This window comes from Drosophila elegans, unplaced genomic scaffold, assembly GCF_018152505.1.
Source record: "Drosophila elegans isolate 14027-0461.03 unplaced genomic scaffold, ASM1815250v1 contig_492, whole genome shotgun sequence".
Lineage (NCBI taxonomy): Eukaryota > Metazoa > Arthropoda > Insecta > Diptera > Drosophilidae > Drosophila > Drosophila elegans.
This window is the reverse complement of record NW_024545879.1, coordinates 436,635-453,879: the sequence shown is the minus strand read 5'-3', so window position 1 is coordinate 453,879 and position 17,245 is coordinate 436,635. Positions and strand designations below refer to the sequence as shown.

General features: G+C 46.8%; 1 protein-coding gene and 1 long non-coding RNA gene across 2 annotated transcripts; one reads left to right on the top strand and one right to left on the bottom strand.

The window, feature by feature from the left end:
* Positions 1-2,777: 2,777 nt before the first annotated feature.
* On the top strand, positions 2,778-3,903 carry LOC108137760. The gene is made up of 3 exons (XR_001774059.2): positions 2,778-2,947; positions 3,145-3,300; positions 3,372-3,903. It is a non-coding gene; the product is annotated as an uncharacterized LOC108137760 (long non-coding RNA).
* A 10,226-nt stretch (positions 3,904-14,129) lies between these two features.
* On the bottom strand, positions 14,130-14,964 carry LOC121467662. The gene is made up of 2 exons (XM_041709751.1): positions 14,284-14,964; positions 14,130-14,237 (listed from the first exon to the last, which is right to left on the bottom strand). Exon 1 carries the CDS (start codon positions 14,925-14,927, stop codon positions 14,559-14,561), a length of 369 nt encoding a protein of 122 aa, XP_041565685.1. The 5' UTR covers positions 14,928-14,964; the 3' UTR covers positions 14,130-14,237; positions 14,284-14,558.
* Between the last annotated feature and the right edge of the window lie 2,281 nt (positions 14,965-17,245).

The following is a 17,245-nucleotide window of genomic DNA, read 5'->3' as shown; positions in this document are numbered from 1 at the left end:
GGCCCTAACCTTATCTCTAGCGTGCGAGCTGAGCGCCGCTCGTATGTAAAACCAAACGCACACCCACACCGAAAACGCACAAAGCAAATTCGTTAAAACTACCAATGTCTTAAGTTCGACAGCTAAGGGGAGATGTTCGATCGAGCACAGCATTAGTTTCGTTTCCCCTCTAATTGTCGTATAACGTCGGCGCGCGTTCTGCTCTGAACAGAGGCAGATAAACCTTGAATTGGCATCGAGCTTGGGCCAAATAATGCTGTAAAAAAAAACCCGGAAAGTTTGCCAGCAAAAATGTCCTAGCCAGGAAAAGTGGAATCCAGAAATTAAGTGATGATTTTTAGGTTAATTTATTAAGCTTTATTTTGTTAATTGTTAAATATGGCAGTGGCGGTGCGAATAACGATCTAGAAAACCCCAAATTGAGGAAAGAAAGAGCAGTGTGGTGTGATGAGGTGTTACGGCAAAATTGATTTTTTTTGCTCTTTTTATTGTGCACTTCAATTCTTAACCCCTATCGCTCATCGTATCCCGAGGAAAGCGCTTTCGTCGATTGATTGCATTAATTATCGGTGAGTGAGAAAGTTCAATTTGAATTCTGTATCATACAGAAAAACATACGTGTCCAAAGTAAAGAAAAAAAAATTAAAATTAAAATATTTTAACCTCAAACGTCGATAGAGAATGAGCAGAAAGAAAAATGAGTGAAATTTAAAGCGCTCCAATGTAGGAGAAAAAAACTCGATTTTGATTTCGACTCAATCGCACGGAATAATTAGTCTGCAGTCGTACTTTTTTATTCGTTTTAAATTAATTTCTTTAAATGCGGATTAAATTCCCCTTCCCATTGGCCTAAATTTTGATTTTGATTAAAAAAAAAGAAAGAAATATTACAAATTAATTTATGCATTTCTCACATTTAATATCTATAAGTTCTAATATATATATTACTTAATTATATGTCGTATTTATACATGTCCATAAGTAAATCTATTATTATGCCTAGTGTTAAGAATGTTTTTAGCTGTTAATAAACTTTTATAATGTTTTAAGAAAATATGAAATTGGCCGGGGCTAGCGACATGCAGATGTAGGGTAGCGCTTAAGAAAAGGGGTCGTTCAGGCTATTGAGCAGGTGGATGGAGCGACCAAATCAAGGGTGTGCTCGACTAGGCCTTCATAACATCTAAGGAGGCGAAAAGGGGAGTTCAACAGCATTAGGGGAGTTTTCTTTTTTTATAGCAGCAATAGTTATATGTGTGTCTTAATCTTTTCCGGTTCATTGTCGTTGCACGCGATTATTAGAGTAACATTATTGATAGGCAAACGTGTACACAAGCAAGACCACCATAGCCTTAGCCGACGAGCCGCCAGCCGGACAACTATTCAACATCTCGCCTGGAATGATTTACAGTGTAGCTACCCGTTACAGCTGAAAGTCGCCAGTTAGGGACTTTGGCTGTTTGCAGGATCGCATACGATTTCCTTTTGAATTTGGGCTTTTCATTCAAGTCGCGGTGGTCGAGCAGCGCGTGACGACGTCAAGGGTCACGACCACACGTTTAAGTTTAAAGCCGATATGATATGATAACAAAAATACTAGGAAAACCCAAGGATCTTTACAAAAACAAACAACCAAAAGGTAAACAAACATTCATTAAAATTACGTTAATAAAAATATATAAAAATATGTCACAGTTTTATCACAGTTTGTGGTACAGTCTTTCGTGCATATTGCACGGACGACCTGGGATGTCACCCCCAAGTCACAGCTAAACCCTGTGCACTGTGCCTGGGGGACAATTGTCCTCCCTCTAGAGGACTTGAATGACTTTTCTCCACCAGTCGTGGGCTAGCTGGAGGCATAACATGCGACAGGCCGTCGGTTCGGGTATCGCATATTTTATTTGTAAGTTTGGGCGCCATATTGTTACGGAACTGCATCTTTCCCGGAGGTCATTGCCTGCTGGCCACGGAGTAGCCCCTATGTCCTGCAGTCCGAACAATCGATTCCGACTCATCGGACGTCTCCCATCTCTACCTTGACAATTACCATCACTATCGAAAATCTAAACAAAACAAAGGTTTAAATACATCAAAAAAACTAAGACAATTGGACGAAATTAGTGGCTTTGGTGTAAATGCCACAACGCACCCACCCTTCCTTGGGTGTCCCAAGGGTTATGTTGGAGGCACACCCCATCTCCGGCAGACCTGAGCCCATCTATTCCTGGTGGATTAGGATCGGCTCATTTTCCCGCCAAAGGTAACTCACACAAACATTTTGGCAAATTGTTTACATTTAATTTTGGGCAGGATTAATAATAAAACATTCAGATTTAATTCTTACTCATAAACTACTCTTCTCGTTAGAAACACTAAAGGCCGATTATAGACCGTCCCCCAGATTAGAAGTGGTCAAAGCGGCAATAACTCAAGGGAAATTTTTAGACATTAAAATTATAAGTGTTCGGCAAAATCGCCACTGAAATAAACTATACGGCACCTATTTGGAAGCGATTGCCAACCGCGTCACCTAATCCTGAGGAGCTCCAAGGGAAAAGAAAGGACGTGGTGAAACGGGGTAAGTATGCTAAAGAAATCCCATACGTCGTTAAATTTCGCGACCCAATTTAGACATAGTTTGACGCGCGGCTAGGGTGCGGAAATAAGCCTCTAATTCCAGATTAGAATTCACAGTGAGTATTTGACCATATTTTTGACTGTATGGTTTTATAAATTGACTAAAATTTATTTATCGCAGGGTTGAACGTTTGTTTTGGTCGAAACTGCAGCAAGAAGAAAGAGACCGTATGTGGCCGTCTCGGAGGCAGTTGCTGGAGGCTTTGATGCCGCTGCTGTTGATGCTGCTGATCGCTGCTGCGTCTGCTGCTACTGCTGCTGTTCGCTGATGCTGCTGCTGATCTTCACACCAGGTTAGGTCCGCCAGGTATGTATTTTCCTTTCACGAGTCTTCTGAATTTCCGGGGCCTTTAGATAGGGTCCCCGACGGCTTTAATATTTTTAGAAATCACTGTTATTTATAAGTCTTAAACTTATCATTTATCACGTTAACTTATCTAAGCACCAATTATGAATTTATAAACTCCTATTTTTTTCCGACCGTTCGTCTTCGACTTTTTGCAGCAACTGACGTTAAACTCTGACCTACACCTAAGTCGTTCGCCATTTTCACTCCCGCTCTCCCAAAATGGGTTAGTGAACGCAATCAAGGCCATTTAACCCAGTTAACGAGCGAACCGGACTAAATTTAAATATCTAGATCCTCTCCCACTATAAACAGTCGGTGTCACAACAGAATCTTATCGATAGTGCAACCTGCTGACCTATCAGTTTGTTTTGGTATTTTCCAGACGACTTCAACGGAAAATGCAACACCACCCTAGAGACGCTAACATAGAGTTTTAGACGAGCACAGGAATACTTGGGGGCGTTTGGATTTGGACGCAATCGCCCCAACGCGGGGCCTACGCTTTACGGGAAGTAGATACATTCCGATTCTGAGCTCGTGTACTTTGTTGTTCATCTCTTCAGATCACAACCTAATATTCTTGGCATGGTACACTCCGATCGGTCGTCCTTGAGGATCCTCGAGCTCATACGCATTGTTGCCGACTGTCTTGACCACCCGAGCTTTCAGGAACTTCCGAGCAAACTTGGCATTTAAGGATTTTTTAAAATCGCTGATGCCAAAGTTGCGGCGATACACTTCCTGACCTGGCTTCGCAAGGACAGAACGAGCCTTTTTGTCGTACCGCAGGCGACTCCGATCGTATGCATTTTCGAGGCTCTTCTGCACCTTGTCATGGATCACTTGGAGTTTATCAGCCCGGGAAAAGACCCGCCATTTCGTTTTCACACAATGACTTCAACTTTCTTGCCAACTTGTAGCTGGCCATTTCAGAAACATGTGTCGTCCAAATACTGTGAAGAACGGAGCTTCTGGCATCCGTTGTCCGAATGCACTATTTCTGGAACGCCAAACTTGAAGAAAACTTCATGAATGAGGAACTCCACTACATTTGAGGCCGATGCCTCTTGCATGGCTTTCAGAAAAGTGTATTTGAAGAAGTGATCCACCAGAATGAAGATATTGGCCTGTCTCTGCTTCGACCACGGATATTTGCCCAAGAAATCGATATACAGCTTCTGAAATGGCTACTCAGTCTGGACTCTCTCACCGATACCAACTTGCATCCGGAAATTCGGCGATTTCGTCTCCTTACAGACTCGAAGTCAGCAAATAGCTGTGCTTTTAGACTCTAGGAAAACATCTTATTTCCAGTCTGCTTCAAGGATTTCATGAGCGGAGCTGCCAATGTCGCGAAGCTCTTTATATACCGACTGTACCAACTAGAGATAGGTCAAAGACTTGAAGCAAAACTTCGACTTACTCAACCCTATGGTTAACCCTGCTTCTTTCAGGCATTCAGCGTCTCGGAAAAGATACTTCATGTGCGTTCTCATGTCTGGCGCTAATATTAGCAGGTCATCCAAATAGACAAACACATTAGAGCGGATCTCAGCTGGAATTACCCGGTCCATGAGTCTCACCAGTCTCTGTGATGCGTTACAGAGTCCCAAAGACATCACACGGAACTGGTAAAGCAACCGACCAGGAACCGTAAATACTGTGCATTCTTTGCTGTTCGTGTCCAACTCAATCTGCCAGAAAGCGAACTTCAAATCCACGCTGGAAACGTTATACGTTTGGTCGTTGCTGGGCTACGGGTAAGCATCTTGACTCTACGGTGGTGTGACTGCTCCAGGGGCTTTGAATTTCCTCGACGACTCCGAGCGCTAGCAACTTGTCAGCTCGTCCTCGACCACCTTCTTCATCGCGGGAGACATCGGATCGGGTTGATCTTTAAACACTTTGGCTCCGTCAATCAGCTCAATCGTGTGCTTCTTCCGACTGGTGGTACCCATGCCACCCCTCTCGAAAGTCAAGAACTCCCTCGTCGTCATCCTCGACCTCAGCGTAGTGCTCCATCTCCCTAGCGTGTATTTCTTCGGTCTTCCTCATGCTTTCGGGATCGATGTGGCCTATTATTGCTGGAGCCAGTCCGAACTCTTGCCAATAATCCACTCCAAAATAAGCTGGCTGCTCCAGGTAAGGACATAAATAAATGAGCTTAACCCGTCCTATAATCGACCGATCCCCTCAAGATGCCGTTCGGACTGCGGATAGGTACTTCTGGACGGGCACATACAATGCCTCTACCAGCTCTCTGACACCTTTACCAAGCAGACTAACACTCGCCCCAGTGTCAAACAACCCCGTCAGTTGCTTGGTCAGGACTCGAAATGCGGCGAATGGTCTGGAATTTCGCGATAAACTTCGCTTCACGGCGGTCACTGCTTCGCGTCGGCAGTCCCGTCGTTTGCGAAATCGATCCCTGGCCTTCTCAACTTTGCGAGACACCAAACGCATGCCGCCCAGCTGAGGTTCTGAGAAGATCCTGTTCCTGATCTATAGGTACCGCCGCATCATCTCCGCATAGGGTAAGAATAGTAATTTGGACTTATTACTCTTAGAAAGTAAACATTTATTTAAATCTAGCAACTCTTCTTCTATGCGGGACTCCTGTCTGAACGCATTCTCTCCGCCCTCGCATCGCCCAGCCGACCGTTTTCCGCACAATCCGGACATGTGGTAGACACGGTCTCTGGCTCCGTAATTCTAGCAGCCCGCTCAGAATGGATTCCTTCGTCCATCTCGTACCTCGGAGACAGGTACCATTTCAGGCGGGACCAGTGGCCATTTCAGGCGGGACGCTAACTACTGCATCGCGTGGACGTAATCCTCAACTCCTTCTCCGGGCTGCTGCTCCTCTGCAGAAGTTGGTTCATCCGATAGTGCTCCGTCTGGGGGCATCGGAACCTATCCATCAGCGACGCTCAAAGCTGGGACCACCTGTCCACCCTGCAGTGAAAATTCCCACCGAGTTCCGTTCATAATCACCGTCGAAGGATACGCCCCACCGCTCAATTCGCCATTGCTGTTTGGCGGCTACCGGTCCAACATTGGCATACAGGCAAGGCTCCTCGCTGAAGTCTGAGGCCTTGTGGTTCTCAACGCACCAGCTTCGGGCCGGGCCATCGTTTCAGCGCGACCTTCCATAGTCCGGAGGATACCCTGGACTGCTACTCTCCAACTCCTGGAAATCTAACGGCCTCCTCGGTGGTTTGGGTGGCACCCTCGGCAGAGGTGGCTTGGAACCGTCCATGCCGGCGACCTGTGTGCACTTTGGCACCGCACCTTCAGGGGCTTGGCCAGGGGCTCCTGCGGTGATCATTGAATCCGGACGCGTTCGCTCATCCGGCATGCTCTCCGGGGGAAGCTGAGGCCGCTGAGCCGCAGGCCTTAACACCACGTTCATCAGCTTCATCATTTCCAGGAAGCCCCCTCGAATCTCGTCCCTCAACGCCTGATTGCCGTGGAACCAATCCCTCAATGATCTAATGCTGCCTTAAGTTCAGTTGAAGCTCGGGGTCCGGTGGCACTTGTTGCTCTCGGTGCAATCCCTCGCGTAAACGGCCTAGCGAAGTCCTGGGCAACCCTACCGATATGCGCGGCAAGCCCGACTCGGTGGCACCCTCCACATGCGTGGACCACATCTTCTCCTCGTCCTCGCCTGGAAAATCCTTTGACCGAACCAGGTGATCATGTGTGCTGCCTTGTCGCTTTTCCATCCTGATTATTTGTAACCCTAACAGGACTTCTAAGACCCAAATTTCCCCGAATTCAAAGTGACAACTAAAAACCCCAAATCCTATATAAATAAATAAATTATGCTCAATGCCAGTAAAAAACAATAAATAATATATAAATACCAACAAATAATATACACATAAATATTAATTACATGAAAACGAAATCAAAACTTATATTACAAGGCAAATAAATCAATAAATAATAATTATAAATAAATAGTAACAATTAAATCAATAATGAACTATGTACAAATCAAAAATATTGCCGGGAAATAAAGTAATAACAAATAAATACCTAAAGCTAAACAGATTCACACAAATAATTAAGTCCTAACAAAAACAAGTCCTTCAAGTCTAAATTTTCCGTCCGAATTCTCACTAAACAAGCCGCTCGTCAACTGGACTAACTTTTAGCCATGCTGAAAGTCGCCAGTTAGGGACTTTGGCTGTTTGCAGGATCGCATAAGATTTCCTTTTGAATTTGGGCTTTTTATTCAAGTCGCGGTAAACTACTCTTCTCGTTAGAAACACTTAAGGCCGATCATAGACCGTCCCCCAGATTAGAAGAGGTCAAAGCGGCAATAACTCAAGGCAAATTTTTAGACATTAAAATTATAAGTGTTCGGCAAAATCGCCACTGAAATAAAATATACGGCACCTATTTGGAAGCGTTTGATAACCGCGATACCTAATCCTGACGAGCTCCAAGGGAAAAGAAAGGACGTGCTGAAACGGGGTAAGTATGGTAAAGAAATCCCATACGTCGTTAAATTTCGCGACCCAATTTATACATAGTTGGACGGGGGGCTAGGGTGCGGAAATAAGCCTCTAATTCCAGATTAGAATTCACAGTGAGTATTTGGCCATATTTTTGACTGTATGATTTTATAAATTGAGTAAAAATTTTTTATCGCAGAGTTGAACGTTGGTTATGGTCGAAACTGCAGCAAGAAGAAAGAGACCGCTAACGGCGAAAACCAGCGCGAGTCCGAAAGGAACCAAATGGTCCGGAGGCTAGCCCAGCGTCTGCGCCAGAGGGGCCGGAGGCAGTGCTGCTGTTTGCTGATCGCTGATGCTGCTGCTGATCTCCAGGTTATGTATTTTCCTTTCACGAGTCTTCTGAATTTCCGGGGCCCTTTAGATAGGGTCCCCGGCGGCTTTAATATTTTTAAAAATCACTGTTATTTATAAGTCTTAAACTTATCATTTATCACGTTAACTTATCTAAGCACCAATTATGAATTTATAAACTCCTATTTTTTCCGGCCGTTCGTCTACGACTTTTTGCAGCAACTGACGTTAAACTCTGACCTACACCAAAGTCGTTCGCCATTTTCACTCCCGCTCTCCCAAAATGGGTTAGTGAACGCAATCAAGGCCATTTAACCCAGTTAACGAGCGAACCGGACTAAATTTAAATATCTAGATCCTCTCCCACTATTAACAGTCGGTGTCACCACAGAATCTTATCGATAGTGCAACCTGCTGACCTATCAGTTTGTTTTGGTATTTTCCAGACGACTTCAACGGAAAATGCAACACCACCCTAGAGACGCTAACATAGAGTTTTAGACGAGCACAGGAATACTTGGGGGCGTTTGGATTTGGACGCATTCGCCCCAACGCGAGGCCTACGCTTTACGGGAAGTAGATACATTCCGATTCTGAGCTCGTGTACTTTGTTGTTCATCTTTCCAGATCACAACCTAATATTCTTGGCATGGTACACTCCGATCGGTCGTCCACCCGAGCTTTCAGGAACTTCCGAGCAAACTTGGCATTTAAGGATTTTTTAAAATCGCTAATGCCAAAGTTGCGGCGATACACTTCCAGAAATGGCTTTGCAAGGACAGTACGAGCCTTTTTGTCGTACCGCAGGCGACTCCGATCGTATGAATTTTCGAGGCTCTTCTGCACCTTGTCATGGATCACTTGGAGTTTATCAGCCCCGGACGAGACCCGCCATTTCGTTTTCACACAATGACTTCAACTTTCTTGCCAACTTGTAGCTGGCCATTTCAGGAACATGTGTCGTCCAAATACTGTGAAGAACGGAGCTTCTGGCATCCGTTGTCCGAATGCACTATTTCTGGAACGCCAAACTTGAAGAAAACCTCATGAATGAGGAACTCCACTACATTTGAGGCCGATGCCTCTTGCATGGCTTTCAGAAAAGTGTATTTGAAGAAGTGATCCACCAGAATGAAGATATTGGCCTGTCTCTGCTTCGACCACGGATATTTGCCCAGGAAATCGATATACAGCTTCTGAAATGGCTGCTCAGTCTGGACTCTCTCACCGATACCAACTTGCATCCGGAAATTCGGCGATTTCGTCTCCTTACAGACTTCACACCTGCGTATGGACTCCCAGACTTGCAGTGCCATGCCAGGCCAGTAAAACTGCCGTCGTAGGTTTTCCAAAGTTTTTCCCATTCCGCCATGAGCTGGTTGGTTCCGAATGTGCACGCTTAATTATGCTGTGGCTCAGACTCTGGGGAATCCACAATTTCCATTCGTAGCCTTCCTTTTCGTCATCCAGATTTGCTAGAGAGACTCTCTTGAAGATGAGACCGTCCACTATCCTCAAATCAGGTAAGTTGGTAAGATTTTTTCCACTTCTTGTAACAACTCTTCCCCAGCAAACTCGGTGGTCTGGAAGCCGAGCAACTCTGACGGGTCCACCGTTAGCTCTTCAACACAACGCGATAGGGTACCTGCCACAACGTTCTCACTTCCTTTTCTGTGCTCGATGTTGAAGTGGAATCCCTGGAGCTGCAATGACCACCGAGCCAGCCGACCCGAAAGGACTTTCATGGACATAAGCCACTTTAAGCTGGCATGATTCGTGGTGCACGTAAACGGCATTCCTTCAACATACGGCCGGAACTTTCGAATGGCCAGCAAGGCGCGAGACATTCTTTTTTGGTGGCGGTGTAATGAACTTGGTGGCGATTCATCTAGGCCGAGAAGAACGCTATTGGTTGCTCCTAGCCGTCTTCATCTCGCTGGAACAACACTGCACCGACTCCGATCTGGGATGCATCGCACTGGATGAAAAAGTGCCGCTCGAAGTCAGCAAATAGCTGTGCTTTTAGACTCTAGGAAAACATCTTATTTCCAGTCTGCTTCAAGGATTTCATGAGCGGAGCTGCCAATGTCGCGAAGCTCTTAATAAACCGACTGTACCAACTAGAGATAGGTCAAAGACTTGAAGCAAAACTTCGACTTACTCAACCCTATGGTTAACCCTGCTTCTTTCAGGCATTCAGCGTCTCGGAAAAGATACTTCATGTGCGTTCTCATGTCTGGCGCTAATATTAGCAGGTCATCCAAATAGACAAACACATTAGAGCGGATCTCAGCTGGAATTACCCGGTCCATGAGTCTCACCAGTCTCTGTGATGCGTTACAGAGTCCCAAAGACATCACACGGAACTGGTAAAGCAACCGACCAGGAACCGTAAATACTGTGCATTCTTTGCTGTTCGTGTCCAACTCAATCTGCCAGAAAGCGAACTTCAAATCCACGCTGGAAACGTTATACGTTTGGTCGTTGCTGGGCTACGGGTAAGCATCTTGACTCTACGGTGGTGTGACTGCTCCAGGGGCTTTGAATTTCCTCGACGACTCCGAGCGCTAGCAACTTGTCAGCTCGTCCTCGACCACCTTCTTCATCGCGGGAGATATCGGATCGGGTTGATCTTTGAACACTTTGGCTCCGTCAATCAGCTCAATCGTGTGCTGCTTCCGACTGGTGGTACCCATGCCACCCCTCTCGAAAGTCAAGAACTCCCTCGTCGTCATCCTCGACCTCAGCGTAGTGCTCCATCTCCCTAGCGTGTATTTCTTCGGTCTTCCTCACGCTTTCGGGATCGATGTGGCCTTGTATTGCTGTAGCCAGTCCGAACGCTTGCCAATAATCCACTCCAAAATAAGCTGGCTGCTCCAGGTAAGGACATAAATAAATGAGCTTAACCCGTCCTATAATCGACCGATCCCCTCCAGATGCCGTTCGGACTGCGGATAGGTACTTCTGGACGGGCTCATACAATGCCTCACCAGCTCTCTGACACCTTTACCAAGCAGACTAAAACTCGCCCCAGTGTCCAACAACCCCTTCAGTTGCTTGGTCAGGACTCGAAATGCGGCGAATGGTCTGGAATTTCGCGATAAACTTCGCTTCACGGCGGCCACTGCTTCGCGTCGGCAGGCCCGTCGTTTGCGAAATCGATCCCTGGCCTTCTCAACTTTGCGAGACACCATACGCATGAAGCCCAGCTGAGGTTCTGAGAAGATCCTGTTCCTGATCTATAGGTACCGCCGCATCATCTCCGCATAGGGTAAGAATAGTAATTTGGACTTATTACTCTTAGAAAGTAAACATTTATTTAAATCTAGCAACTCTTCTTCTATGCGGGACTCCTGTCTGGACGCATTCTCTCCGCCCTCGCATCGCCCAGCCGACCGTTTTCCGCACAATCCGGACATGTGGTAGACACGGTCTCTGGCTCCGCAATTCTAGCAGCCCGCTCAGAATGGATTCCTTCGTCCATCTCGTACCTCGGAGAATCCTCACCAGGATCTGGGCCAATAGCCTCGCTAACCTTGGTCTTATCTGCTGGAGGATACCGCATCGGCTGCGTGTACGCGGTCCGCCCACGTCGTCCAAAACTGCGTTCCACATCGCAGCACTCTTCCCGCAGTTCATCCATAGTGAGCACATCCATCGCGTAATAAGTCTTGCGATGCTCTCCCCCAAGCTCTTTTTATTATTTTAACCAGCTGTCGCTCTGACAGTGGCCATTTCAGGCGGGACGCTAACTACTGCATCGCGTGGACGTAATCCTCAACTCCTTCTCCGGGCTGCTGCTCCTCTGCAGAAGTTGGTTCATCCGATAGTGCTCCGTCTGGGGGCATCGGAACCTATCCATCAGCGACGCTCAAAGCTGGGACCACCTGTCCACCCTGCAGTGAAAATTCCCACCGAGTTCCGTTCATAATCACCGTCGAAGGATACGCCCCACCGCTCAATTCGCCATTGCTGTTTGGCGGCTACCGGTCCAACATTGGCATACAGGCAAGGCTCCTCGCTGAAGTCTGAGGCCTTGTGGTTCTCAACGCACCAGCTTCGGGCCGGGCCATCGTTTCAGCGCGACCTTCCATAGTCCGGAGGATACCCTGGACTGCTACTCTCCAACTCCTGGAAATCTAACGGCCTCCTCGGTGGTTTGGGTGGCACCCTCGGCAGAGGTGGCTTGGAACCGTCCATGCCGGCGACCTGTGTGCACTTTGGCACCGCACCTTCAGGGGCTTGGCCAGGGGCTCCTGCGGTGATCATTGAATCCGGACGCGTTCGCTCATCCGGCATGCTCTCCGGGGGAAGCTGAGGCCGCTGAGCCGCAGGCCTTAACACCACGTTCATCAGCTTCATCATTTCCAGGAAGCCCCCTCGAATCTCGTCCCTCAACGCCTGATTGCCGTGGAACCAATCCCTCAATGATCTAATGCTGCCTTAAGTTCAGTTGAAGCTCGGGGTCCGGTGGCACTTGTTGCTCTCGGTGCAATCCCTCGCGTAAACAGCCTAGCGAAGTCCTGGGCAACCCTACCGATATGCGCGGCAAGCCCGACTCGGTGGCACCCTCCACATGCGTGGACCACATCTTCTCCTCGTCCTCGCCTGGAAAATCCTTTGACCGAACCAGGTGATCATGTGTGCTGCCTTGTCGCTTTTCCATCCTGATTATTTGTAACCCTAACAGGACTTCTAAGACCCAAATTTCCCCGAATTCAAAGTGACAACTAAAAACCCCAAATCCTATATAAATAAATAAATTATGCTCAATGCCAGTAAAAAACAATAAATAATATATAAATACCAACAAATAATATACACATAAATATTAATTACATGAAAACGAAATCAAAACTTATATTACAAGGCAAATAAATCAATAAATAATAATTATAAATAAATAGTAACAATTAAATCAATAATGAACTATGTACAAATCAAAAATATTGCCGGGAAATAAAGTAATAACAAATAAATACCTAAAGCTAAACAGATTCACACAAATAATTAAGTCCTAACAAAAACAAGTCCTTCAAGTCTAAATTTTCCGTCCGAATTCTCACTAAACAAGCCGCTCGTCAACTGGACTAACTTTTAGCCATGCTGAAAGTCGCCAGTTAGGGACTTTGGCTGTTTGCAGGATCGCATAAGATTTCCTTTTGAATTTGGGCTTTTTATTCAAGTCGCGGTAAACTACTCTTCTCGTTAGAAACACTTAAGGCCGATCATAGACCGTCCCCCAGATTAGAAGAGGTCAAAGCGGCAATAACTCAAGGCAAATTTTTAGACATTAAAATTATAAGTGTTCGGCAAAATCGCCACTGAAATAAAATATACGGCACCTATTTGGAAGCGTTTGATAACCGCGATACCTAATCCTGACGAGCTCCAAGGGAAAAGAAAGGACGTGCTGAAACGGGGTAAGTATGGTAAAGAAATCCCATACGTCGTTAAATTTCGCGACCCAATTTATACATAGTTGGACGGGGGGCTAGGGTGCGGAAATAAGCCTCTAATTCCAGATTAGAATTCACAGTGAGTATTTGGCCATATTTTTGACTGTATGATTTTATAAATTGAGTAAAAATTTTTTATCGCAGAGTTGAACGTTGGTTATGGTCGAAACTGCAGCAAGAAGAAAGAGACCGCTAACGGCGAAAACCAGCGCGAGTCCGAAAGGAACCAAATGGTCCGGAGGCTAGCCCAGCGTCTGCGCCAGAGGGGCCGGAGGCAGTGCTGCTGTTTGCTGATCGCTGATGCTGCTGCTGATCTCCAGGTTATGTATTTTCCTTTCACGAGTCTTCTGAATTTCCGGGGCCCTTTAGATAGGGTCCCCGGCGGCTTTAATATTTTTAAAAATCACTGTTATTTATAAGTCTTAAACTTATCATTTATCACGTTAACTTATCTAAGCACCAATTATGAATTTATAAACTCCTATTTTTTTCCGGCCGTTCGTCTACGACTTTTTGCAGCAACTGACGTTAAACTCTGACCTACACCAAAGTCGTTCGCCATTTTCACTCCCGCTCTCCCAAAATGGGTTAGTGAACGCAATCAAGGCCATTTAACCCAGTTAACGAGCGAACCGGACTAAATTTAAATATCTAGATCCTCTCCCACTATTAACAGTCGGTGTCACCACAGAATCTTATCGATAGTGCAACCTGCTGACCTATCAGTTTGTTTTGGTATTTTCCAGACGACTTCAACGGAAAATGCAACACCACCCTAGAGACGCTAACATAGAGTTTTAGACGAGCACAGGAATACTTGGGGGCGTTTGGATTTGGACGCATTCGCCCCAACGCGAGGCCTACGCTTTACGGGAAGTAGATACATTCCGATTCTGAGCTCGTGTACTTTGTTGTTCATCTTTCCAGATCACAACCTAATATTCTTGGCATGGTACACTCCGATCGGTCGTCCTTGAAGATCCTCGAGCTCATACGCATTGTTGCCGACTGTCTTGACCACCCGAGCTTTCAGGAACTTCCGAGCAAACTTGGCATTTAAGGATTTTTTAAAATCGCTAATGCCAAAGTTGCGGCGATACACTTCCAGAAATGGCTTTGCAAGGACAGTACGAGCCTTTTTGTCGTACCGCAGGCGACTCCGATCGTATGAATTTTCGAGGCTCTTCTGCACCTTGTCATGGATCACTTGGAGTTTATCAGCCCCGGACGAGACCCGCCATTTCGTTTTCACACAATGACTTCAACTTTCTTGCCAACTTGTAGCTGGCCATTTCAGGAACATGTGTCGTCCAAATACTGTGAAGAACGGAGCTTCTGGCATCCGTTGTCCGAATGCACTATTTCTGGAACGCCAAACTTGAAGAAAACCTCATGAATGAGGAACTCCACTACATTTGAGGCCGATGCCTCTTGCATGGCTTTCAGAAAAGTGTATTTGAAGAAGTGATCCACCAGAATGAAGATATTGGCCTGTCTCTGCTTCGACCACGGATATTTGCCCAGGAAATCGATATACAGCTTCTGAAATGGCTGCTCAGTCTGGACTCTCTCACCGATACCAACTTGCATCCGGAAATTCGGCGATTTCGTCTCCTTACAGACTTCACACCTGCGTATGGACTCCCAGACTTGCAGTGCCATGCCAGGCCAGTAAAACTGCCGTCGTAGGTTTTCCAAAGTTTTTCCCATTCCGCCATGAGCTGGTTGGTTCCGAATGTGCACGCTTAATTATGCTGTGGCTCAGACTCTGGGGAATCCACAATTTCCATTCGTAGCCTTCCTTTTCGTCATCCAGATTTGCTAGAGAGACTCTCTTGAAGATGAGACCGTCCACTATCCTCAAATCAGGTAAGTTGGTAAGATTTTTTCCACTTCTTGTAACAACTCTTCCCCAGCAAACTCGGTGGTCTGGAAGCCGAGCAACTCTGACGGGTCCACCGTTAGCTCTTCAACACAACGCGATAGGGTACCTGCCACAACGTTCTCACTTCCTTTTCTGTGCTCGATGTTGAAGTGGAATCCCTGGAGCTGCAATGACCACCGAGCCAGCCGACCCGAAAGGACTTTCATGGACATAAGCCACTTTAAGCTGGCATGATTCGTGATGCACGTAAACGGCATTCCTTCAACATACGGCCGGAACTTTCGAATGGCCAGCAAGGCGCGAGACATTCTATTTTGGTGGCGGTGTAATGAACTTGGTGGCGATTCATCTAGGCCGAGAAGAACGCTATTGGTTGCTCCTAGCCGTCTTCATCTCGCTGGAACAACACTGCACCGACTCCGATCTGGGATGCATCGCACTGGATGAAAAAGTGCCGCTCGAAGTCAGCAAATAGCTGTGCTTTTAGACTCTAGGAAAACATCTTATTTCCAGTCTGCTTCAAGGATTTCATGAGCGGAGCTGCCAATGTCGCGAAGCTCTTAATAAACCGACTGTACCAACTAGAGATAGGTCAAAGACTTGAAGCAAAACTTCGACTTACTCAACCCTATGGTTAACCCTGCTTCTTTCAGGCATTCAGCGTCTCGGAAAAGATACTTCATGTGCGTTCTCATGTCTGGCGCTAATATTAGCAGGTCATCCAAATAGACAAACACATTAGAGCGGATCTCAGCTGGAATTACCCGGTCCATGAGTCTCACCAGTCTCTGTGATGCGTTACAGAGTCCCAAAGACATCACACGGAACTGGTAAAGCAACCGACCAGGAACCGTAAATACTGTGCATTCTTTGCTGTTCGTGTCCAACTCAATCTGCCAGAAAGCGAACTTCAAATCCACGCTGGAAACGTTATACGTTTGGTCGTTGCTGGGCTACGGGTAAGCATCTTGACTCTACGGTGGTGTGACTGCTCCAGGGGCTTTGAATTTCCTCGACGACTCCGAGCGCTAGCAACTTGTCAGCTCGTCCTCGACCACCTTCTTCATCGCGGGAGATATCGGATCGGGTTGATCTTTGAACACTTTGGCTCCGTCAATCAGCTCAATCGTGTGCTGCTTCCGACTGGTGGTACCCATGCCACCCCTCTCGAAAGTCAAGAACTCCCTCGTCGTCATCCTCGACCTCAGCGTAGTGCTCCATCTCCCTAGCGTGTATTTCTTCGGTCTTCCTCACGCTTTCGGGATCGATGTGGCCTTGTATTGCTGTAGCCAGTCCGAACGCTTGCCAATAATCCACTCCAAAATAAGCTGGCTGCTCCAGGTAAGGACATAAATAAATGAGCTTAACCCGTCCTATAATCGACCGATCCCCTCCAGATGCCGTTCGGACTGCGGATAGGTACTTCTGGACGGGCTCATACAATGCCTCACCAGCTCTCTGACACCTTTACCAAGCAGACTAAAACTCGCCCCAGTGTCCAACAACCCCTTCAGTTGCTTGATCAGGACTCGAAATGCGGCGAATGGTCTGGAATTTCGCGATAAACTTCGCTTCACGGCGGCCACTGCTTCGCGTCGGCAGGCCCGTCGTTTGCGAAATCGATCCCTGGCCTTCTCAACTTTGCGAGACACCATACGCATGAAGCCCAGCTGAGGTTCTGAGAAGATCCTGTTCCTGATCTATAGGTACCGCCGCATCATCTCCGCATAGGGTAAGAATAGTAATTTGGACTTATTACTCTTAGAAAGTAAACATTTATTTAAATCTAGCAACTCTTCTTCTATGCGGGACTCCTGTCTGGACGCATTCTCTCCGCCCTCGCATCGCCCAGCCGACCGTTTTCCGCACAATCCGGACATGTGGTAGACACGGTCTCTGGCTCCGCAATTCTAGCAGCCCGCTCAGAATGGATTCCTTCGTCCATCTCGTACCTCGGAGAATCCTCACCAGGATCTGGGCCAATAGCCTCGCTAACCTTGGTCTTATCTGCTGGAGGATACCGCATCGGCTGCGTGTACGCGGTCCGCCCACGTCGTCCAAAACTGCGTTCCACATCGCAGCACTCTTCCCGCAG